Raw genomic sequence first — 25443 nt, 5'->3', positions numbered from 1 at the left:
CTTTCCATGTTATCCTTACATCTGGTACCAAAGTTTATGTTAAAGTAATGTCCAGGAACTCATCTACTTTGTTAACTAAGGTATTACTGTATACCTTTGCGATGTCTCCCTTTACTGACCTTTTCCCTAAACTAAAAAGCCACAAATATTGTAGCCTTTCCTCATAGGGGAGTTGCTGGTGAGTAGAGGATTCAGTCCTGCTGGCTTCAGGGTACTCCTTCACAAGAACCTTCCCTACAGAAGAAAACCCCAAAATATGAAACATTAGCCCCACTTCCAAATTGATTCAGGGACAGATCCAGGGCAGGAGGTCCCTGGGTCAGTCTAGATTGGATCAGGGGAGCTGTGCACAGGCCTAATGAGCATGAGTCAATGAGCAGAGCCAGCCAGCACGACTCTTCCTCGTAAACCAACCTACTGTGTCACTGAGCAATTGATCACCCAGAGCAAGTGTGCAGAGCATCCAGATGGTCAGCATTTGTGGGAGGGCTTCAAACACATATTGGAACTTTAGGGTTGCACAGTCAAAGTGTTCTGTCATCCAGGCACAACAAATCCACTTAAAAAAAACACTGACTTTTTGCGGTTAGGGAAGTGAGGGGAGAAATGAACTGAAGAGTGCTGGATGAACATATGATTAACAGAAAGATGTGTAAACACCCCACAAGCAAATCAGGACAAATGCTCTCTGTCATATAACCTCCCTGCAAACAAATCATAACAAGTGCACAATAAAGATCAGACATCATCTCTAACCTCTAAGCTTTGTGCAAGCAAATCAGGATGAATGCTCAATAAAGAGATAACCTGGAGGAACCCAAAATAAGATGCATGCCCACCCCTGACTTTCTGCAGATCCCCAAACACAATATTTTGGCACAGATGCATAATCTCTCTGCCTTGAAGTCCCGAGGCCCCTGCAACCAACCAGAGGGTTCCCCCCCAATCCAACCTGTATTCTTGCTTTCTTTCAGCTAGGCACCACACTGGCATCCCAAGACAATCCAAGTTCTCTTTTTTTCTCTGTACTGCTGGGTGTCTAAAGTGGCACATGACAGATGAAAGTTGCAGATGCTGGTCCTCTGACGGTGGTGAGGAGGAGGAGGATGGAATCAAGGTTGGTGCAGATGGAGATGATGATGATCAGATGGTAGGTTAGGCCTTGCTCAGCTTTGTGTGAGAATACAGAGCTTATGGGCTAGGTCTGACCACACGCATCCCTCTTTTATCTCATACAGGACACGTGAGGTTGGACCTTGACCATAAGTGTGATATTCCCCGGGGTGGAAAGGCAGAGGTGCAATCGGACCATGAGACAACGGCAGGCAAGGAGGACAGTTGACAGGCACCCAGGTCTTCACAGAACAAGTTCCAGAATGTCCCATGAGTGGCGGATGGTCAGTCCCATGCAGCTTGCAGGGTAGAGACTCCCAAAATGACCTAGACTCAAATGCCTCTCCCCTCCCCAATACTCATCCTAGCTTTTTCCTTGATTGTCTGCTCACCTCTGGGTACCCTCCAGGCAGTCAATTGTCATGGATGGTTAGTCCCAGAAAGCCATGTTTTTATTTATCCAATTTATAAACTGCCATATCATTATGTGTGTGTATGAGAGAGAGAGTGTGTGCCGTACAATAAAATCATTAAGACAACATAATATTATTAGACCATAAAAGGCAGAACAAATGACCAACACTGAGTGTAACTAATTCTTTAACATTTCTTGGCAAAACAAAACCACTTTGAGCAGGTGATGAAATATCAGAACTGTAGGTGCCTGTCTGATTTCAATAGGAAGAGTGTCCTGAAATGCTGGTGCCACTACACTAGAAGCCTTAGTTCACATAGAAACTAAACAAAGATGAGATAACTGCGGGTCTGTCAGCAGGGTAGCGCAGTGATATGGCCAGTGTATAAAGGACGAGGCGATCCTTCAACTAAGCTGGTCCAAGTGCAAGAGCACCCTCCCCCCTGCGGTTTGCAGCAGCGGATATTCAGAAGCATACTGCCTCCAACCTTGCAGTTAAAGCATAGCCAACGTGGCTAGTGACAGTCTTATTCTCCATTAATTTGTCTAATCCATCCAAACTGGTAGCCATCACTACCTCTTGTGGGAGCAAATTCCATATGCACTATTCACTGTGTAAATAAGTACTTTCTTTTGTCTGTCCTGAATCCTAAAACATTCAGGTTAGATGTTTAGTTCCAAGACTCAGATGCAATGTGGTTCTGGACACAGAATAATCTGAGGATTTCAGATATTATTATTATTATTATTATTTACTATTACTACTACTACTTCTTCTTAAATAACCACGTTTCCAGCCCTTATCATTGTAAGAAAATGCCTGGAAGTGTAGGTGAAATATTAGAGGTGCCAGGTGAGGGTTCCAGAGTTCAGTGGCTGCAGGACTAGTAGAGGAGGAATGTTCCAACATTCACAGTAGAGGTTGCAATCCCTTTATTAGGATCGACCAACATGTCACAAAATAGCAAGCCAGCCTTTGAACTCTTAATCAGAAAGGATATTAAGCAGAATAGATAGCCAGGGTGGGTGGACAGCAGAATGGAAGAGCAAAAGAAATCTAAATTGATGGTAAAGCCATGAAGTCTGCACCTAGTCACAGTCTTTTTGTGTAGCAATGCGGAGTAAATTATGCAGACAGGTAAAACTGCTGAACAAGTCATTCAAAAAAAATAAGGGAATGACAATAAGCCCATTTACACTATTTAAGGTTTCAGAAGATCACTGCTTTTCTTAGAGCAGAATGAGGGGTCTCACTGCCGAATTTTGATTTTCCATAACAAAGCACACAGATGGCCTGGATGTGTAAACTGTTAATGCAACTGCCAGATTAGGGCCACATTCACAGCATACATTTATTCCACTTTATACCTTCATGGCTTCCACCAAAGAATCCTGGGAAATGTAGCTTGTTAAGGGTGCTGAGAGTTGTTAGGAGACCCCTATTTCCCTCACAGAGTTACAATTCCCAGAGTTCCCTGTGAAGAAGGATTGATTGTTAAACCACCCAGGAATGTATAGTACAGACAGATCTCATGAAAAACAAACTGCTAGCCTCTGATAGCACCCCTTCCCCCCCTCACTACTTTGAGGAACAGCAGTTTATACTATCAGCAAAACCAAGTCATGAAAGCTTTTCTTGGGCTATACCACCTCAAGATGTGGGGAGGTGGGGTGTTAGCACGTTACCACTCCCCCGCCCCGCATGAATACAATTTCCTGAACAGGGAGAAGGGTTCAGCCTGCTATGCAGGAGCGTCCCACCATGGAATGCTGGAATGGTGCAGTCCAGGCAGGGCTGGTCTTTGAAGTGAGTGAGCTGGGCAGTTGTGCAGGGCACCAAGATGAGGGGGCACCAAAATTAACTGTGGGGGTGCCAAGCTGAGCTCAGAGTCTGTGTTTTTCAATATACTGTCTGCAGTGAGCTAGGGTGGCAAAAAGCAAGTGTCTGTAACCTTTTTTTCAAGGTTCTACAAGTTATTTGGGTATTAACTATAAAAATGATCTTCCTTCAATTAGCTTTAAAGTATGTTTCCTTTTCAGTATTCACTTTGATGCTATTTCCACTAGGTAAAAATCAATGGAACACTGATTCAAGGCAACATTACCTAGCATGTTGTACTTCAATTACTATAAGTACTATATAAATAATAATAAAATAAAACCGTAAGCTGTAAGAGGTCAGCTGGATACCTTTTATATTTATAACTTTTCTTTATTATTTGTAAAGAATAAAAATAATGGATATTCTAAAATAATGAATGCTTACCACAGATAGGAACTGCTACAAAACGAAAATTATGAAAAGTAAAGCCTGTGATAGTTCTGCTGCATTTGAGAGTCACCCACACCACCTGACCGAGACTTCCTGGAGATCCTAGAAGGAGAGCAGGAGTGCTCTGAAAGCAGAGCAGCAAATAAGGGATAGCTCACTCTGGGCCCTTTTCATAGACATTGCTGAGGAAAAGCCGGGGAGTAGCAGGCCCCGACACACTGCTATGTTTGAAATCCTGCACAAGCCATATAACTTGGTAACATTGCCAAGCTGTAGGGCATTCCAGAGGGAAGACAACTGTGGACATTTTCCCCAGTCACCCACAAAGTAAGGGGCCCCCTACCACAGTTCCTGTGTGTAGCACTGGCTCCTGCCCTGACCCTGCTACATTGCTAATTCTTAGCACTGTGTTTACAGTTTTCATAGAAAGAGGAAACGGTATATCAGAGTGTAAGATGACACTGAATCTCAGCATGTAATTGTGACATAATGGGACCTCTCCCAAGCCATGATGAAGTGAATATTTTACATAGTTGTGTATGAAACAGAATAGATGCTAATTTGAGGTTTAAGTTGGCTGTAAAATGTATCCTTGGGAGACTGGAAGGGAGGGACCTACTTATTAGCTAGGCCTGCAGCCCAATAGTAAGGGAGTCTGAATGAATTATGGTAAGGCAAAATCTTTCTTTATATCTGGACAGCAACAGAGATAAGATTGTTCAGGCAGGCCTGTGACTAGCCCAGGCCAAGTAGCCCTGGTTACAGTTTGTTGTAAAGAGAGAAGGAACATGGAAGGCTTTAAGGAGGCTTCCTGGGAACTGCACCTTAGTAATACTGAGCCCACCCACGTAGGCGGTCATGCTCTCGACCTTGTATTTGTCCTGAGAGAGGAGGGAAGTGTTCTGAAGTTGGGGGCTATTTCTTCTACCCCTGTGTCATGGTCAGATCACTATCTGGTGAATATAGACTTCTCGATGCCACACGCCCTCCACAGGGGTAAAGGACCTATTATAATGGTCCGCCCCAGGCGCTTGATGGATCCAGATGAATTCCTGACTGCGCTTGGGGAATTGGAACCTGCTGAAGGTCGCTCAGTTGAAACCCTGGTGATGGAGTGGAATGAGGGGATCACCAGGGCATTGGACCGGGTTGCCCCGAAACGTCCTCTCCCCCTGAACAGAACTCAGATAGCACCGTGGTATACACCCCGGTTGCGTAATCTGAGGCGGGAGGTGAGACGACTAGAATGCTGGTGGCGGAAATCTCGCTCCGAAGGTGCTCGGACACAGGTCAGAGCAGCAGTAGCTGCCTACCAGGTGGCAGTAAAGGCGACAAAGAAGGAGTTCTTTGCTGCCTCTATTGCATCCACAGAGTGCTGTCCCAGGAGGTTGTTCCAAGTGGTCCGAAGCCTGGTCGGTCCAGTTGCTCAGGAACCCTTGGAGCATTCTAAGACCTCCTGTGACAAATTGGCAAAGCACTTTGCTGATAAAATCGAACACCTAAGGAGCTCGATTCCGTATGCCGTGGATGCAGTGAATGAACCAGAGTTGTCCACTTGCAATCCGGTCCAGTGGGATCGGTTTCAGCCTCTCCCTTCTGAGGAAGTGGACAAGGTGCTTTCATCTGTGAAGCCTACCACTTGTCTGATTGATCCTTGCCCATCATGACTCCTTGTGAATTGCAAGGAGAAACTGGGCGAAGGGATTAGGGCGGTGGTAAACGCATCCTTAGCGGAGGGTGTAATGCCACTGGCCCTCAAGGAGGCAATTATAAAGCCTATCTTAAAGAAGTCCTCCTTGGATCCCCAAGTTTTGAACAACTTTTGCCCAGTTTCGAATTTGCCATTTTTGGGCAAGATCACTGAGCGAGTGGTAGCTGACCAATTGTCAGCACACTTGGATGAAACGGATTATCTGGATCCATACCAATCGGGTTTCAGGACTGGACATGGAACTGAAACAGCCTTGGTCGCTCTGGTGGATGATATGAGGAGGGCATTAGATAGGGGAGAATTCACCTTTCTTGTCCTCCTGGATCTTTCAGCGGCTTTTGATACCGTTGACCACGGTATCCTGTTGGATCGCCTGGAAGGACTGGGAATAGGAGGCACTGTTCTACAGTGGTTCCATTCCTTTCTCTCTGACAGGCATCAACAGGTAGCATTGGGAGATGAGGTTTCAGACCCTTGGCCTCTCACTTGTGGAGTACCACAGGGTTCTATCCTCTCTCCCATGTTATTCAATATCTATATGAAGCCGCTGGGATCCATCATCAGGAGATTTGGGCTGCGGTGTCACCAATATGCAGAGGACACTCGGCTCTATCTCTCGTTTAAGTCCTCACCAGAGTTGGCTGTGGAGACCATGTCCAAGTGCCTGGAATCCGTGAGTGGATGGATGGGAAGGAACAGGCTGAAGCTAAATCCTGACAAGACCGAGGTGCTGCTTGTGGGAGACAGAGGAAGGTTGGGTCCTGTTGACCTGAGGTTTAATGGGGTACAATTACCCCTGAAGGACCAGGTCCGCAGCCTTGGGGTTGTTCTTGATTCCAGGCTGTCCATGGAGGCTCAGATTTCGGCAGTGAGCCGGGCAGCCTGGTACCAATTACACCTCATACGTAGGTGTTCATCAGCTCCCACTGGTAGTACATGCCCTGGTCACCTCTCGATTAGACTACTGCAATGCGCTCTACGTGGGGTTACCCTTGAAAACGGTCCGGAAACTTCAACTGGTACAGAATGCGGCGGCTCGTTTACTTACAAACAGTCGTCGCCGTGATCATATTACGCCAGTATTATTCAATCTACACTGGCTTCCAGTAGTTTTCTGGGCCCAATTCAAGGTGTTGGTGTTAACCTTTAAATCCCTATACGGTTTCGGCCCGGTTTATCTGAAGGAGCACCTCCAGCATCACCAATTATGCCGCCCGACAAGATCAGCCACGCAGGGCCTTCTCTCAATCCCACCAACAAAAGCAGCTAGGTTGGTGGGGACTAGAGAGAGGGCTTTTTTGGTGGCGGCCCCCACTCTCTGGAATTCCCTCCCATTCGATCTTCAGCATGCCCCTTCCCTGGATACCTTCCGCCGAGCCTTAAAAACGTGGCTGTTTGGACAGGCCTTTGGGACCACCGGGATGGGCTAATTACATACTGAATGCCCATTGTTGTGTACTGTATATGTTGTTATTTTTGTTACTGTTGATTATATTGTATTTTATTGTAATTATTGTATTTTATTGTATTTTATTGAAATTTAATATGTACGTCGCCTAGAGTGGCTTCGGCCAGATAGGCGACCTAAAAATTAAATTTACATTTACATTTACATTTACACAGGGGAAGGAGTTCAAGTAGCGAGAGAATGAGGGAACGCCACCTAAGATTTCCAAGCAAGGTGCCACTGGAGAGTTATTATCTGTGGCAGTTACCACAAGGAAAGGTGTGGGGATGGTGTAAGGCCAGGCTTTAAGGGAAGAATCCTTCCTCAGTGAGTAGTGGAGAAGGCCAGTAGCAGGCCACAAACAGAAGACCCATGAGACTCAGCCCAGGAAGCAGAAAGAAGCTCTGCCAGAAGGGGTTTGGAATTTGGAGGAGGTACTCAGGAAAAGCACAACCTAATCCCTATTCTCTTATCCCCATGTAAGAAAAAATGAAGCACATCTATCATTCTGCTTATCTCAGGGCAAGGAGAAGCCGCAGGTGAGAATCCCCACATTTAGCATGTGCATGCAATAATTCTCATTTGTGGCCCCCAGCTTTATACACACATGCATGGGTCCTATTAAGGGCAGTAGCAGGGGCCCCAACATCACACCTGCACCAGGACCCACAAAACCTCTTGGTGACCCTGCAAAGCTGACCATGGGGTATGGGGGCACCCAGGGCTGGCCCCGAGTCCAGCTCAGGAAAAGCTTTTTCAATTTGGTTTTGCGGCTTATATAAATTGGCCCTCTATCCTACAGGAATATATGACAACTGAGAGAGGAAGAATTCTGCCACAGGTTAATACCCAGTAGAACATCAGTTATGCTCTGGAGATGTGGCTACCTCATTTTCACAACAAAAAATGCAGATACACTAGCCCTCACTACCAAGTAATTGTAGCGGCCTTTCAGAGTTAAAGGTACATATTCCATATCTTCATGGTTTGGCAAACAAAATTCACTATCTGGTGTGCAATTCAGCATCCTGGAAACGGCAGTTTATAAATTTAATTTTTTTTTAAAGCAAGGTCCTAGTCCTCATGTTTTCAAGTGTCTCCATGTGGCTCTCCCCACCCACTTCCTGTCATCACCTTCATTGCACCAAAAATTACTTTTGACAGCTTCATTTATGGAAACCAGACAAACAATGCACCAGCCAATCTAACATATGCAAACAGGCTTCATCTGCATTATTTGTTCTGATTGCAGATCTGGGGTTCTCAGGTAGCAGAATCAGGATCGTTCAGGTGCCAGCTTAAACATTCCAACATGAAACCCCCAAAGAGAGAGGTGCCCCCCCAAGATGTTTTCCAGAGCAACAAGGGAGCCCTCTCACTCTTTCCCTGACCCACTCAAAACTGTTGCTCTCTTTCAGACACAGATCTTGCTATATCATCCTAAAGGGAGGGGTGGGGGAGGAGGGAAAAGTATGCCTCTGCCAAAATGGTCCTCGCCTTGCAGAGCTGTCTCCCGCTGTTTCGTAGTAGTCATTATAGGCCATTTACCTGCAAATTCCCATAACAGAAGAAGTACCCAGGCATGCTTTGCCAGTGGCGAGTCCATCTCCATTTTAAAATTGTCTCCATTTAAGCACTCCCTTTTGGCTCCATGAACCCTCCCCTGTCCAAACCACCAATCTCCCAATAATACTGAGCTAGACAGATAAATAGCAGAGAATAGCCCACAGGATCCTGGTCCATTTGTGTGAATGGGGCACTGACCCACCAGCCTCAGTCTGCCCTCAGCCAGCTCCCCCCTGCCTACCTTACAGCTAGCTCAGGGGACAGCCCTGGCTGTCAGCTTCCTCCTCCTCAGTCTCAGTTTTGCCCTTGCAGAATTCAGCAAGGAGGCAGAAAGGGACAAAGCTACAATGAGTTGCCTCCACCTGCCAGTGACTCCAGCTCTGCCTACTGTTGGACTCCCTGCCTTTTGGCCTGCCAGTCCCAACAGGCACCAGCCGCCACTGGGATAGTCCTCTATTTGAAGGGCTCCCAGAGGACCATGTGTCATAGGATCTGTTGAAGGCATCCTCTGTTGAAGTTCCCTATGTACAGGTAGTACCTGGACAGCAGGCTAAGCAGCACACAGGTCACCCGGGCACTGTCTTCTCCACTACGAAGATGCATCATATTTCTCTATAGAGTATAGCAATTATTTCTAAATTTGCGTATGTACACATATAAATTAGCATGCACAATTTCTGTGCAAATCTTTTGTTCTTGTTTTCAGGGTGTGTGTTTTTCCCACAACAGTGAATAATCGGACCTAATGGAAAGCAACTTGCAGTGTTCCAGGAAGGCACCCCGTCCTTCGAAGGCGCAGGCTCAGAGTATTTGCAAACTCCCTGGCTGGTGGTTTTGCTCAAAAGTTCACTATCACAGGTGAACAGAGAACATGCCTCCTCACAGGCTCTTAGGAGACGTTAATGGGAGACGTTAATGTGAAGTTTGCCCTGATGATGGGCTGAACATGGGGAGCCACCCTGACACAGAGGCCTGGCCCTATTAGCCAGAGTAATTGCCATCCTTTCAAGTAAAGGAATAAACAAAATATTCTGGAAGAGTGCCTAATGCAACGGGAAGCCACGGACCTTGTACGGGAACAGATCGATAAAGTGAAACCTACAGGGCTTTTGATAGCTCTTAGCAGCAGCACTGAGAAAGCTGTGACGGATACCTTGGCTTCCTCCTGGAAAGAACTTGTACTCACACCCAACAGTCCTGGAAATTAATGCAGAATCAAAGTAGATCATTGAGGTGACAACATATAAGACCCCCTAGTGACTGGAGGGCACACCACTGCTGAAGCCATAAAGGGGGGGGGGTCAACAGCCTTGCCTTCCTTTTCCATGCATAGTATTCAATGCTAATCCAAGCCCACATTCACACCATACATTTATTCCACTATTATCCCACTTTAAACAGTCATGGCTTCCCCCAAAGAATCCTGGGCAGTGTAGTTTGTGGAGGGTGCTGAGAGCTGTTAGGAGACCCCTCTTCCCCTCATAGAGCTACAATTCTGAGAATTCCCTGGGGAGAGAGATTGACTGTTAAACCACTAGGGGAACTGTGGCTCTGTGAGGGGAAGAGGGGTCTCCTAACAACTCTCAGCACCGTTCACAAACTACACCTCCCAGGATTCCCTGGAGAAAACCATGACTGTTTCAAGTGGAGTAATAGGAGAGTAAATATATGATCTGAATGTGGCCCTACTCAGAGTAGACCCATTGAAGTTAATATACATTATTTATTTATTTATTTATTACATTTATACCCCACCTTTCTTTTTCATGATTGAAACCCAAGGCAGCTTACAGATGGTTCCCAGGCAGTCTCCCATCCAGGCACTGACCAGACCTACCCTGCTTAGCTTCAGCAGGGTGCTGGCCTCATGTGCCTTCAGACCATAGCCTGGGACCATGACTAACTTAGGTTCATTAATTTCAATTAGTCAACTCTGAGTAGGACATAGTTGAATAGAAGCCCATGACTCCTTCTATCCAGCATTCTGTTCTCACAGTGGCCAACCAGAGAACTGTCTTGTCTGTCCAAATCCTCCAAACACCTCATGAGTTTATACACCTCTTACTGTGAAATCTTGGGATGAGAGGAGAGGCTATCCCTGTATTTATCAATGAAACGCTGAAGAGTATGGTAAGGAAAAGAAAGAGTGTGGCAAGTGTGGGACAGTGTCGCTACTTAAATAGCACTGAAATAGTACAGGGGTGACCAGACTTAGGCTTACATGATCTACTTTGGAGTGGGTTTGTGTGGGGGTGTCCAAGATCCCTAAGATCCACCAACTGGATTCAGGTGCAAAATAGTGGGTCAGGCAGGCGAACCCACACTAAGAATTAAGAAACAGGGTGCCTCTGAATACATGTCCAGCCCAGGAATTTGTGATCAGTACCAGAAGAAAGCTCATATAATCTCCTTTCCTACAACAATCCACTCCTGGTTTTCAATTTAGGGGGGGGGGAGGAGAAAGCTTTTTAGTTGTTTTTGTTAGACAATTCAGAAAGACTGCTTAATCTACTGCAAATCGCCCAGAGATCTACTAGCAGATCCCAATCTACCTTCTGCCCACACCTGACACAGGAAAAGGGGTTTACTAGCAGAGAGTAAAAGACCTCCTCTTTCCCTGCATCCCTCTCAGATGTTGAGATCAGCAGAGGGAGCCCTTTTGGTAGTTCTGCCACCCTCAGAAGTTCGGGGGGTGGCCCAGGACAGGGCATTCTCTGTGATCTTTTCAAGAAACTTCCTGTAATAAAGATGAATGCGGCTAACCGCCTGAAACATCCAATGATGTTGATTGTTGCAGAGTGCCTTGCATTGTTTTCTCCTGAAGAGATATGGGGTTGTATGCAACTGTGTCCTACTCAGAGTAGACCCACTGAAATTAATGAACCTGTTAGTCATGTCTGCTAACTTCAATGGGTCTCCTCTGAGAAGAACTAGCATTGAACGCCAACTATACCGTACTATAAAATACTAAAAATACGTAAACAGCGCCCACAATGACCCCTATCCCACTTTGCTCACTTACAATGGACAACTTGGGAAAACTCAAGGTTGTGGTGTCCTATCTGCCTCTCCTAATATTCAGACAATATTCAACAGATAGGTTGGATGTCCACACTCCCAGAATCCACCAGAGAGGAATGTGATCTTATGATAGTTTCCTCCTTTTATTCCATCCCAGTGAGCTAAGAGAGCTGGGGTGGGAAGCACCTTGAGTAACTATTCATTTCTGATCAGTGACAGGGAAGGAAATCTACCCAGGGGCTGTGTGAGTGCAGTTGTAGCTCCCTTCCCCACAAGGACTCCCTTCCCATTCTGGGGCGGCAGCCTTGGCTGACAGCGACACTTCTCTTTAACGAGCACAACAGTCTCTCCCAATTAAGAACAAACAGCAGCTGCCTCTAGAATCAAGGGATGGATTTGAGCCTCTGTGTGCGTCTGAGAAAAAGAGACTCTCCGGGGTAACATGACTTCCGCAGAGGGACTGGATCAAGCAACATTAAATTAGAACAACAGTGTCTACCAACCATGAGATAAAGTGAAGTGGCTGCTTCGGGTGGCAGATTTTTGGGGTGCAATTAGGGATGGGGAAGACATTTGTTTAGCATGCATTTTCAATGTGAACCCACCAAATTCACGCTTCCCAAACCCATGTGGGGACCAAAACACAGCTCTCCTTTGGGCCTGGGTATGGGACCAAAACAGTCTTAGTAGCCCTTATGGATGAGGAGAGAGAGAGCGCCCTTATTAGGAGAGAGTAAGGAAGGAATTGGCCCTGTCGGTTCTGCCTGATCGCTTAGTGGCTTTTGACACCGTCAACCATGGGATAGCTCAGGGAGTTGGAGGCAGTATGTGGCAGTGGTTCTTCTCACACCTGCAGGGTCATTACCAGAGAATAGTGCTACGGAACTACTGCTGGGACCCATATCATTTATGCTATGGGATCCCTCAAATGTCCTTCTTGTCCTCAGTGCTTTTTAACATCTATATGGATCAGTCACCTGATGAATTGGAGCGTGCTGTCATCAGTATATGGATGATGCTCAGCTCTCTCTCTCCATCCCATTTAAATCAGGAGAGGTGTTCAGGGGCTGAACCAGTGTCTGCAGACAGTGATGGGCAGGATGAGGGCCAATAAACTGAAGCTAAATCTGGACAAAATGGACAACCTGGGGGTTAATGTTGCTCAGGTTCAGGCATTGTCATGTTCTAGACAGTGTCACACTTCCCCTTGAGAGAGCAGGTACATAACTTGGGGGTACTCCTCAGTTCAAAGTGTTGACCTCAGTGGCAAGACTGCTTATGCCCAGCTACAACTGGTTCACCAATTGCAGCCATTCCTGGACCAAGAGCATTTGGTCTTTGTGAACCATGCTCTAACAACCTCCAGGATAGATTGCTGCAATGCACTCTATATTGGGCTACCCTTGGAGACAGTCTGGAAGTTGCAGTTAGTGTAGAATGCCACTACCCAGTTATTGTATGGTGCAGCAAGTGGAAATCATATCACCCCTCACCTCAGGGCACCACACTGGCTAGCTATCAGCTATCAGACCCAATTCAAGGTGTTAGTACTAGTTAGTACAAAGCCCTAAATGACTTGGGACCCAAGTGCTTGGAAGAAGACCTTTACTAGTACCTTCTCACCCAATGTGTATATTAATGAAAAGTGTCTGCATAAAAGCATGTATTAATGAAAACGTTCAGAAATGCATTCTTTTGCAGGAAAACTGCTAGAAAAAAAATGCATATACTGGTCAAACTTGCAGACAAAGTGGATTTGTCATTCTTGCACAACAAACCTGCTTCCAAAAAAATTGATGTTTTATTTTTAAATTTAATTTAATTTTTGCAATAAGGAAAGTGATAAAGCGCTGGAAAACACAGGATAACAATTACTTGGTGTGGTGCGATATAACTTCCCTGCCAGGGGTGTAGTCATCTGGGGTCCCCAGGCATCTTAGACCCCATACTTTTTAGAGAGCAGGGTCCCAACATCTCCAGCATCCTATGACCAATCAGCATGAAAAAAGAGTGTGAGAGCCATTGAGAAGAGTCTTTTAACATGCTTCCTTGTCATTTCCTGCTGATTGGAGCCCATCAGAGTAAAAGGAGGCAAGTCAGCCACTGAGAAGCTCCTACATGCTTATTACATGTCTGTTGTTGTGGGAGAAGGCATTAACAAGGATCTCATTCTCAACTCAGCAGCAATAAGGGGGAGAGGGGAGGGGAGGGGCTGTCACTATCAGAAAGCGGCCCTGTAATCCTGAATTTGCCACTATGCTACTGCTCCCTGCAAAAGTTTGTGCAAAGAAATCTACATGAATGCTCAACAAACAGGTCATCTGGAAGCAACCATAGACACACTCGTAATCTGCATGGGTATTCCTCAGAAATGAAGACATTTTGTCAGAATCGGCCCCGGGCATGCATGTCAGTGGCCCGAGGCAGCCCAAGGTCCTAGCATTAAGGTCAAGGGGATCACATAACCTACCATCTGCAGGTTGATTACATACCACAGGTGTAAAATTCTAACACAGTCTCCCTAGCAGAGCCAAGGGAGCAATGGCACATAAGGCCAGGTCCCTGCTGAAGCTAAGCAGGGTCAGGTCTGGTCAGTGCCTGGATGGGAGACTGCCTGGGAACCAGATGTAAGCTGCCTTGGGTTTCATGAAAAGAAAGGCAGGGTAGAAATGTAATAAATAAATAAATCTCCAAAGCATGGAAGGAAAAATGAAGGGAAGCATTTCATGCACTCAAGGAAGAAGACAGCCCCAGCTGGAAATGTAACAACATATCCACACCACAGACTCAAACTGGTTTCACTCCAGCCATTCCCCCTCTGCCAGAAATGCAGATCTGTGGTGGGGACTAGGGACCCACAAGAGAGGACAAGCGACAGGATTCAGAAAAGACAAAAGGAGGTACTTCTTCATGCAGCACAAAGTTAAACTCTGGAGGCAGTGATGGCCACCAGCTTGGACGCCTTTGAAAGAGGACTGGATAAACTCGAGGAGCTTAAGGAATGGCTACTAACCAGAATGGCTCTGTTCCTCCTCCAGTGTGAGAGGCAACCTGAATCTGAATACCCGCTGCTGGGAACCACAAGTAGGGAGAGGACTATCAGACTCATGTCTTGCTTATGGGCTTCCCATGCACATCTGGTTGGCCATTGTGAGAACAGGATGCTGGACTAGGTGGGCCACTGGCTTGAGCAAGCAGGCTCTTCTGATGTTCTAATGTTGTTCTAGGAAGCTTGAGTGGGGAGACTTGCACCACAAGCCCAGGAGCCTCTTGTCAACAGAATCATAGCTACACAGGGAAGCAGCCTTGGTTATGCCTGATACTGGGGCAAAGTTTGCTACTATGCATTTCCACTATGTATGGGTGAGGATGAGCAGCCGGGGGACCCCACCATAAAAAAATAGTAATTTTTACAGAAAGGAAAAAAGCAGACAAAACACACTCCACTACTTTGTCCTATAAATAATGGGAAGCATTTTGTCTCGCTACACCTGCACCGAAACATACAGAAAATGCCCCCTCACTTTCACAGTAGTTCTTGGGTTTTTATGTAGTTTGTATGTTGTATTTTACTTTATCTTGTACGCCGCCTAGAGTGGCCGCTTGTGCGGCCAGATAGGCGGCCTAGAAATAAAATTTATTATTATTATTATTATTATTATTATTATTATTATTATTATTATTTTGTGAAAGCAGGGGTGTATTCAGCCCAGTACCGCTTATAACGAGTCAAGCCATTGGTCTGTCATACTCAGGATTGTGTGCTCTGACTGGCAGCAGTTTGCCAGGAAGAAGAGCAGTGATGGTAAGCTTCAGTTTGTTGAACCTGAGAGTCAAACAGGAAACAGGAAGAAACACGGGAAGCTATCATATACCAAGGCAGAGCATTGATCTGTCTGGCAGAGGCTCTCCAGCAGGATTTCAAACAGGGGACATCCCCAGACCTAGCTGGAGATGCTGAGGACTGCACCTGGGACCTTCTGCCTTCAAAGCAGCTGCTCTGCCACTGAGCTACAGACCCGCCCTCTAAATAGGTGATCCTAGGGAGCCAATCCCATGGTCACTGCCTTCTCTAAAGCTTCACGGTGTGCTGCACTCCCTCCGTCTGGGAAGCTGGATGTGAAGGAAAGCTCATAGCGCCATGCTCTTTATCTGCCAGCCAACCTGCCTGTCTGTTTCAGGTTCTTCTGAGCCCTTGGTCCTGAATGCCCAAGATCAGTGGTGGCTGGTAGCTCCATGTCAGTGGGGCAGTGGGATCCTCTCCGGGTTTTAGTGCAGACCTTGGACTAATCCTTGATAAATCAGACTAAAACCCGGAGCAGATTCCACTTCCCTGCTGACATGGAGCCAGGGCCGGCGCCAGACATACCTGGGCCCTTAGGCACCAGCCTGCCCCAGGCCTGCAGCACTGTAGCTCAACCCCTCCATACAAGTGGCACCCGCACATCTAACCAATCTCTATCGCCCCTGTAAATGTCATGTGTGCTAGGTACACATGCCTACCATCAACCAAGATGGCGATGGAGGCATCCACCCCTTAAGGGAAGCCCCTGCCGCCATCTTGATTGATAGCAAGCATGCGCACACAGCATTCACAGGGATGGGAGAGGTAGGTGGGATGTGCATGTGGGCTTATTGAAGCCAGCACTGACTGCATTGGGGGGGAGGTGCCTGGGAGCTCCTTCTCCATGATCCATGGCAGGGTCAGGAGCTGAACGGGAGTGCTACCGTTCCACCCTAAGGAGGAGCCCCTTTGGGCCACAGGGACCCTTGACCAGGGCCCGACCTGGCCACCCACTGGCGCCAGCCCTACATGGAGCCATCAGCCACTACTGTACCCATGACACCAACTTTAAAGCTCCAATCGTTCCTTGGACAAGCCTCAAGGGCATGGGCATGGGAAGAATGCAAGAGAGCTACTTTCCATGCAAACCCACTCCTCCGTGGGTCTGAGCAGACCACAGAAATGGCTCTGCTTTTTGTTCCCTGTGATGTAGTGCATTTAGATGAGCAAGGTGAGTCACTGTCTGACTGTGGAGGCATTCCCCCGCATTCCCCCGCATCGCCTCCAAGTACCAGGGCTGCATGCAAAATGGGCTTCCCAAAAGCATTGGCTCCCCATGTTCTCCTTTAACAAAGGACTCCTGCTTGTCTGTTTCTGCGCTGGGAAAGTAGGAAGAGCCTTGTCCAGAATATTGTATACTTTAAGGGGGGGAATAGCTATATCTGAGCCCAAACCCCTCCTCTGCAATGATCACCTTGCAGCCTGAACCTTCTCACCGTCCCCGCCTTTGAAGCAACAGCAGGGAGGAATAAGCCAAATCATCAATTGTTTTCTTAGCTACAGAAGAACAGCCCTGCTGCATCAGGCCAAAGGTCCATCTTGGCCCACATCCTGTTTCCTACAGTGGCCAGTTAAGCATCTCCAGGTAAAGAGCCCCCAGGTAAAAAAGAAGGCAAAAGCCCTCTCCAGCTGTTGCTTCACCAGCACCAAAAGGCATTCAATGGATTTGTGATCCTTTCTTCAGACAGAGGGCCACATTCCCTTCTGGATAGCCTTCCTGGGGCCAAATGGCTGTGATGGGTGGGGACAGATGTAAAAGTGGGCAGAGCAATGACTGTAAATTTTACCTTTGTACAGCAGGCTAGTTTCTACCCACACTCACACACCCCTCTCTCTCCTTCATCCAGGTGAGCAAAAAAGCATGATCAGAGCTCAGGGACATACATGCCAGCTGGGCAAAAACACTCAAGGAGAATGTGGAGCAAGGCCAGGGAGGCGGGTGGCCTGGGAAGGGTGCAGGGTGCATTCAGGTGCCAGAGGACTCCAGAGGAGCCAGTGGGTAGGCATGGTCATTCCAGCACCTAGGAACGTGGGACACTCTGATCAGCAGCTCTGAATGATCTTCGCACTGAGCAGCTCCACATAGATCCAACAGGCTCCCTCTTTTAGTCCTGGAAGCTCCTGACGCCAGACAAGAATATTTACTTTAAGAAGGTGGGATGCTGGCAGACCACCAGTCCAGCGTTGTCGAGCAGTGGCTCTCCAGGATTTCAGACAAGGGCTGTCTCCCAGCCCTAGGAGAAGATGCCGGGGATTAAACCTGGGGTCTTCTTCATGCAAAGCGGATATTCTGCCTGACCTACAGCCCTTCCTCAAATGATTAAGAACTTAGGAACCTGCCTTATACTGACTCAAATGATTGGTTCATCTACTTTAGTATTATCTACCCTGACTGGCAGCTCTCCAGGGTTTCAAACAGGGTTCTCTCCCAGTCCTACCTGGACATGCCAGAGATTGAACCTGGGACCTTCTGTACGCAAAGCAGGTGCTCCACAACTGAGCTATGGCCCTTCCCCTTCCTTTCAATTTAAGAAATGAAGATGCTGAACATGGTCTTAAGTATCAACTTCTGCCATGCAATAGGGGAAGATGCAGTGCCCCAATCTAGCCCTGCTGTGCCCGAGGGCATTCCACACAGTTCTCTCCTGGTTAGGTGTGGCAAGGTGGAAAGCATCCCACAGCAAGGAAGGCCTCTCCTCCCTTCAGAGTACTTCTGTCTTCATCACATGTCTACACAATCCCAATGTTACAGACTGTCCACTAATTGTAACCGTGGCGGCAATGTGCTTCAGCACCTTGGACAGCTCATTGAAAGTACGGACTAAAATCCAGAGCGGATTCCACTGACATGGAGCCACCAGCCACCACTGAATTGTCGAGCCACTTGGTCTAGCTGTTGTTATTCAGTAGTGAGGGAAAGGCATTCTACACATGCCCAGAGATACTCTTCTTAATTATCACTTCGTATGTTCTGGAGTATACGTTGCACACAGAGTTCTGCCTGGCAGAAGAATATGGACTTCCAGCCTGTTTAAACTTTCCATAAGTGAAAGAACTCTGGGAGAGCAAGAGTTCTCTCCGAAAACAAGAGAGTTGCTCTTCTGCATCCCACTCAGCACTCTCAATCAGCACAAGCTGGAAGAGCATAAAGCCACTTGAGCTGCATCTAGTTAGATACTGAGAATACAAAGTCCATGATTGACCCAATGAAGACCAAGCCAAAGGTTGGTGCGGGCAGGATGGGGGAAGAGTTCGTGTCCTACCTGGTTGCAGGTATTAATATCCACACCATTCCTCAAGTGGTCCAGAGCCTTGTCCAGGTTCCCCGATCGTGCTGCCCTTAGGAAGCTGGTTGCAGCATCAGCCTTGGAGAGAGAAGAGAGATTGTCAGCCAATGTATCATAGTAACCTGGATCAACCAAGGTGTAGCTCTTACTGAGGCGTTCAAGCAGTGTCAGCACTGTACCACTTCAGATTGCAGGTTGAAGGCTCACCTGATTGCTCTTCCATACAAAACTAAATAAATCCTTGCACATAGAAAGCTAGCATGTCAAGAGGAAGGGTTCTGGCCTTGCCTTCCTTTGGTGTTAGATGGCAACAAACACGTCTAAGTGTTTTGATTGAGGGTTGAACTCTGTTAAAGGCAACCTGGATCTGCCACCAAACATGGCAAACTCGTGTCAAGTTTCCTCCTCACCTTCCGTAATGTGTGGCACAATGTACAGTATGCCTTGAAATAAAATAGCATGTTCATTAAAAAGCATGATCCTCATGTCCCAAACCATTGGCTGCTGTTGACAGGGAAATGCTCAAAATAACAATGGCAGGACAAGTGATAAGTTGTGCTACAAAGAGGGACAGACGAATTTGTCCATTTAATTTTTTCTCCATTGCTTGTTTTTCCAACCTTAAATTCAGTTCTTCACATTTCCACATCTGTCTGCAATTTTTTTAAAAAAAGTCCTCATGGGAATTCATCAGCATTTTAGTGCTAATTTATCCTAATAATCACATTTTTGTATGCAATATTGTTTAATATGCATAGTTTTACAAATCAGTTTCCCCAAATAGAATGCATTTTTGTATATTATTTTAACTAATATATACATTTTCATGCACACTTTACCCTGGTATATGTATTTTTGTGCACTTTACTCAGCTGGAGGACAGTATTGAAAAATTCAGGTAAGTGTGAATTTTGAAGAATGGCTATGTTTCGGTTGTCATACAGTTTCAGAATGTGTGAATTTGATATTCACCTTTAAATCTGAACTGAACTGAATTTCTCCCCCATCCCTAGTTGCAAGAGATGACTGTGAATGATGCACAAATTCCAGAACACACATATACCACTAAAACTTAATAAATAAAATGAGAATTGGCTATGATAGCATTATTATAGAATGCATTAGGGTTACGATTGTTTAAAAAAAACTCTTGGTCATGTTCATATTAAGTTTTCTATTTATTCTTTTTTGTAAGCTGCTCTGGGTACTTATTGTAGAAGAAGAGTAGGATATAAATACCAAACAACAAAAAATAATGTAACGTATTTGGGGGAATGGCTGTAGCTCAATGGTAGAGAATCTACCTTGCGTTCAGAAGGCCCCAGCATTCTATCCCAGCATCTCCAGGTAGGACTAGGAGAGACCACTGATTGCAATCCTGAGGAGTTGCTGCTAGTCAGTGTAGACAATCCTAGAGCTAGATGGAGCAAAGATCTTACTCAATATAGGCAGCTTTCCATGTTCCTGTGTGAGTATACCATCATAGGTGATAGATGCATCTGACTTTGGGGCCCAACTATCTTTGTTTGCATTTGGGTTTGCTGGCTGCTGGCTCCCCATTTGAAAGAACATTTCCTACAGTTCTCTGTGTCTGGCCATCTGCAGGGCTGCAGCCTGAAAAGCACAGGAGTTGTATTCCCTTATACAGTATTGATTGATCCATCTATCTAATTTTCTAGTTTGTTTTCTACAGTAGCATGTTTCTCTGGGTTGATGGAAAGAACAAAGCATTATGGTGTCTAACAGGACTTTTCAGCTCAATAATTCTTGGCTGTCAGAGTATTGTCTGACATCTCATTAATGACAGCAGGAAAGGGTGTTTGTGTTTGAGCGTGTGTGATAAAAGAATATCAACAGAAATCAATGATAAAGTGTCCATAGATCAGGAATGGGGCACCTGCAGTATTACTGAATGACAACTCCCATCATCCCTGACTATTGAATGGTTTTAATATTGGATATAGTTTAATTCTATTTTAATGTAGATTTTGTATGTTTTAATTATATGTGTTTTTATCTGGAAGCCGCTGCGAGTTCCAGTGTTGAAAGGATGGCAGGATATAAATAAAGAAGAATAATAAGAAGAAGAATATTGGCTTGCTGGCTTGGGGCTGATGGGAGTTGGCGTCCAACAACTTCTAGAGGGCCAAAGCTTCCCCATTCCTGCCCTAGATCTTTGGAAGCAAACCATTCAGGATGGCCAACGGCTGATCCAAAGAGGGCTCCTGCATAAAGCTAAAGGTGGCCAGAACACCCCAAAATTATTTTAAAGTTTCTCCCATGAAACTTTGATGGCAAATAGTCACCAAGAATTCTTCAAATGTGCACATATTCAGGTAATATTCAACATCAGCATTGATACCGGATCATTTTTCAGTGACACTCAACATGTGGCAGGACATACAAGCAACATTGGGTACCTGTTTAACTAATTTCATTCATTCAATCAACCAGTCAGGAAAATGCCCACTTGAACAGCTGACAAACTCCCAAAACTCACGTTTTGATTCCAAACACCAATGGCAAGTTCTAGACTAAAACCCCAACAGCCAACTTGTAAGATTCAACGGTTCATGCTTCAATCCTCCCTCTACCCCGTCCCCATTTCATTTTGGCTTTATTCCAGCACCTTCATTTTTCCCATTTGCATTTTGCCCTTGGTCCAAGAGGTTCAGGATGGCAAACAAGGTGTTGCATCAATTCCTCCTGCGAACAACCCTGAGAGATGCTGATTAGCCGAAATTTCATAGTTTCAAAGAGCTATTCTGAAAATTTGGCAGTGAAAAGGGAATGCCATGGCTCTCCCATGATCCAGCTTCTCTGTGTCATACTATCATTAATGCCATAAGAATAGTCTTCAAACTCCAGATATACTCATATTTTAAAATATGTGAATTAACGTTTGCTCACTGGCTAGCATGGGGACTGAACTTTAAAACAAGAGAGAGAAAGAGGCATAATCATTTTTGCAAAACCCTCCCTAGAGACCAGTCTAGTTTACACTACCCAGCTAGCAAATCCCAGAACACAACAGGTTTCAATAGCCAGTGATGCTGCTTTGCCTCTTTGGAAATGAGCTATTGCTCATCTGGACATGACAACTTGGGGCTCTTCTTCATGACAGTTTATTGTGGATCCTGCCAGGGATGGGGAAGGAATTCAGTTCAGTTTGCACTTATAGGTGCATCTAGCAAATATGCACTTTCCCAAACAATATGTATACGGAACCCGAGCCATCCCTCAAAGTTCACATTGATCTGAATTTTGCAATACAGTTCTCCAGCTACATGATGTGTATAGAAATGCATATATTGGTGAAAATAGCATACAAAAATGCATTATAATAGAGGAATTATAAAAGGGAAACGTGGTTTTTGCAGAAATGAGTCTTAGGCAAAAAATGAAGAAAGAAATGCATACATGTGTGTATATTAGGATATATTTAGATATACATGCAGTGGAAGCAGTACATCTGGATTATGTTTGGAGAGGGGAGTGCTGCAAACAACTTTAATGCATGAGCCGCATTATAAGAACATCCCTGCTGGATCAGACCAAAGGCCCAGCTAGTTTATTTTAACAACATTTATATACTGCTTGAGAGCCAGTGTGGTGTAGTGGTTAGAGTGCTGGACTACAACCTGGGAGACCAGGGTTCGAATCCCCACACGGCCATGCAGCTCACTGGGTGACCTGGGGCCAGTCACTGCCTCTCAGCCTCAGAGGAAGGCAATGGTAAACCCTCTCTGAATACCACTTACCATGAAAACCCTATTCATAGGGTCGCCATAAGTCGGGATTGACTTGAAGGCAGTCCATTTCCATTTTGGTTGTAAATAGAACCTCTACGGCAAACGTAAAAATTGCCAGTAAAAGACAAAAGTAAAACCAGGTAGTTTTTTTAAAATTCAAAATTTAATTAAGATCAGCAGTTAAGCTAAAAACATATTAAAACACAGGTAAGTTGCTACATATCTGGATAGGCTTGCCTAGACAAAAATCTTTTTATCAGGCACCAAAAAGTGTACAGCAAAGGGGGCTGCTTGATGTCAATACTTCAGCATCCTGTTCTCACCCTGGCTGACCAGATGCCAACAGGAAGCCAACAAAAAGAACCGGAGCTCAACAGCATTCTCTCCATTTCTGATCTCCACCAAATGGAATTCAGAGGCATATTGCCGCCAATGGTGAAGGCAGAGCATAGCCATCATGGCTAGTAGCCACTGGCAGCCTTATTCTCCATGAATTGTGGGAGAGAATTCCGTATAACTGTGCTGTGCAAAGAAGGCCTTCCTTTTGTCTGTCCTGAATCTTCCAGTGGCCGAGTCCGCCACAAACTGCCACGTGGAAGCACTCTTGTTTAAATGCACACCTGTTCCCTGAGAAGTATCTCACTTAAAACAAAACTTGGGCTACTTTGAAAAAACCCGGGGACTAATGTGAGGCTACTCAAAGGCACTCCTGTTCACCCAGGCACTTGGCTCTTAACTGGAGTCAAAGGGTATGATATATCCAAGGCCATATTGGTGTTAATCTTTTAGTAGGCTTTGTCCTTGTTATGTTATTGCAGGATGAGCAGTTTTTAGTCAATTAATGTTCCTTTTTTGATGTATTTTACACTTTGTAGCATGTATGCTTTTATAATTGTAAGTTGCTTTGAGACATTTTTGTACTAAGTGATGAATAAATGCAATAAACATTAATATTATTAACAACAATAACAATAATAATAATACAACCAGCCCTTTCCTTTCCTAAATGTATGTAAAAGTTGACCTGAGAGAGGCGTCACAGTTTGCACATTTATCCTGTGATCATCTCTGTTTCACAAAGTTTTTCCACCACTATCCCCATGCTTCAGACACCTGCAAAATCTGTTTGACCAGAGACAATGGTGAAGCAAAGCCTCTCCGAGGTTGCCTTGAGAGGCATTCGAGCACATTCTGGGAAATTTAGACTTGTATGAAGTGCTCCATCACAACAACAACTAAAAACAAAAACAAAAAGCCGACTCTTTGCAGTTAGGAAAGCAATGGAAAAGTGTGGGACAAATGAATGATGAACAGGAACATGTATAAACACCCCACAAGTAAGGATGGAAGGACCTGCCAATTTTAGTTCACTCTATTTCACATTTTTCCATTCTTAAATTCAGTTCTCCACATTTCTGCAGCAATTTGTGAAAGCTGTTTTTAAAAGAAAAAAAACCTCATGAAAATTCATCAGCATCTTAGTGCTAATTTCTCCTGTTAAATACATTTTTTGGAAGCAGCTTCTCCAAATATAATGCATTTTGCATGTTATTTTCACTAACATATTCATTTTATGCACATTTTCCCCTAATATATACATTTTGGTAAGCATTGTTTGGTCGAAGAATTGCACTGCAATATTAGGATAAGTGCAAATTAGAAGGGCAGCTGTGTTTTGGTTCTCATACTGTTTCAGAAACAGCAAATTTGACGCAGCCACCTGTAAATGCAAACTGAATCAAATATCTCCCCCATCCTTACTCACAAACAAATTAGAATGACTGCTCAGTAAAAACCAGACTTAGTCTAACCTCCAAATAAGCTTCGTGCAAGCAAATCAGGGTGAAAGCTCAATAAACTGAGCCCCCAAGCCACTTTCAACTCTCTTCAAAAGTAAATAGCATCTTTCTCCAGTCCTGTTAGCAGACCTCACCGTCCAAACCAGCTGGCATTCAGCACTGAAAACTGACGTGGGCCAGTTCTCTGCTGCTTAACTTGGCCCAAGCTAAACAGTCCGCATCTGAACTGTTGCATAAGTCTTTTGGAATGGAACACCCCCTCCATGCACCCTCCTTACACTTTTTAAAATGAAAGTAGAGCAGGCAGGTGTCCGAGAAGATAAAGTAACCAAGAAGCTTTTGCTATAATTAACCGCACACTTCCTGTGTGAAACCCTGGCCCAGAGCTGGAGGCCTCCAAGTCCAGGCGAGGGGAGATGCAAGAAAGCAGGCATCTTAATGAGGAGAGCGATTTGTGAATGGAAGGGGACCTTGCACAGCCACAAAACATCCCATACAATGACCCTATCACCAAGCTGAGCAAAGGCCTTCACTTGGAAGAGCCCAGGGCTTGCATGCAGACCATCTGAGATTCAGTACCTGGCATCTCCAAACAGGGCTGGGAAAGGCCCCTCTTTGAGACCTTGGAGAGCCACTGAGAGTTACTCAGATGCTATGCTAGATGGAGCAATGGATCGGCTCTGTATAAGGTAGATCCCTACGTTCCTAAAGTTTAATAAAGGTCTATAACTCAGTAGCAGAGCACAGGCTATTCGGGATGACAGAAAATTCAGACACAAAGAGCAACAGGAGATGAAATTTCCAGTGTTCACTTATTTATCTCATGTCTGGAATGGAAATCAATCCAGCAAATACATTCAGCAGTTGTTGCTTTCAGTCTGCAAACAATGTGTAATTTGTAATTCCCCCACCCCACCCCACCCCACCCCACAATGCATTTGCATTGCATTTCCTTTGCAATGAATGAATGAATCATTTTATTACGGTCACAGATCACATATTAAAAGAGAAACATAAAAAACATTCACTTTGCAATGAAATAAATGGGACGGAATAACATAATGACAGCGTAACTTACATAATTAACACAATTAATTAAACCATTTACAAAAATTAGATAATTTTGCCACAGCTGACAGTGAGATAAAGAACTGTTTTTGGCAAAAGATGAACTACAGTGGAATAGAAACAGCGCTGCATGCAACAAATACAGGGC

At 45.3% G+C, this 25443-nt stretch overlaps 1 protein-coding gene across 12 annotated transcripts in view; it reads right to left on the bottom strand.

The window, feature by feature from the left end:
- Window positions 1-25443, bottom strand: part of ANK1 (ankyrin 1) — a 271938-nt gene that overhangs the window by 125696 nt on the left and 120799 nt on the right. For 11 of the 12 annotated variants that reach the window (XM_061592462.1, XM_061592466.1, XM_061592468.1 and 8 more), the window contains exon 2: window positions 18653-18754. In XM_061592462.1, the coding sequence (XP_061448446.1) occupies window positions 18653-18754 (102 nt within the window). Of the gene's footprint in view, window positions 1-18652; window positions 18755-22437; window positions 22490-25443 lie in introns of those variants that run through there. The other variant, XM_061592473.1, reaches the window with a different exon arrangement.

Source organism: Rhineura floridana, chromosome 12 (assembly GCF_030035675.1).
Source record: "Rhineura floridana isolate rRhiFlo1 chromosome 12, rRhiFlo1.hap2, whole genome shotgun sequence".
NCBI lineage: Eukaryota > Metazoa > Chordata > Lepidosauria > Squamata > Rhineuridae > Rhineura > Rhineura floridana.
Note: the sequence above shows the minus strand (reverse complement) of the source record. Positions and strands in the feature narration are given on the sequence as shown.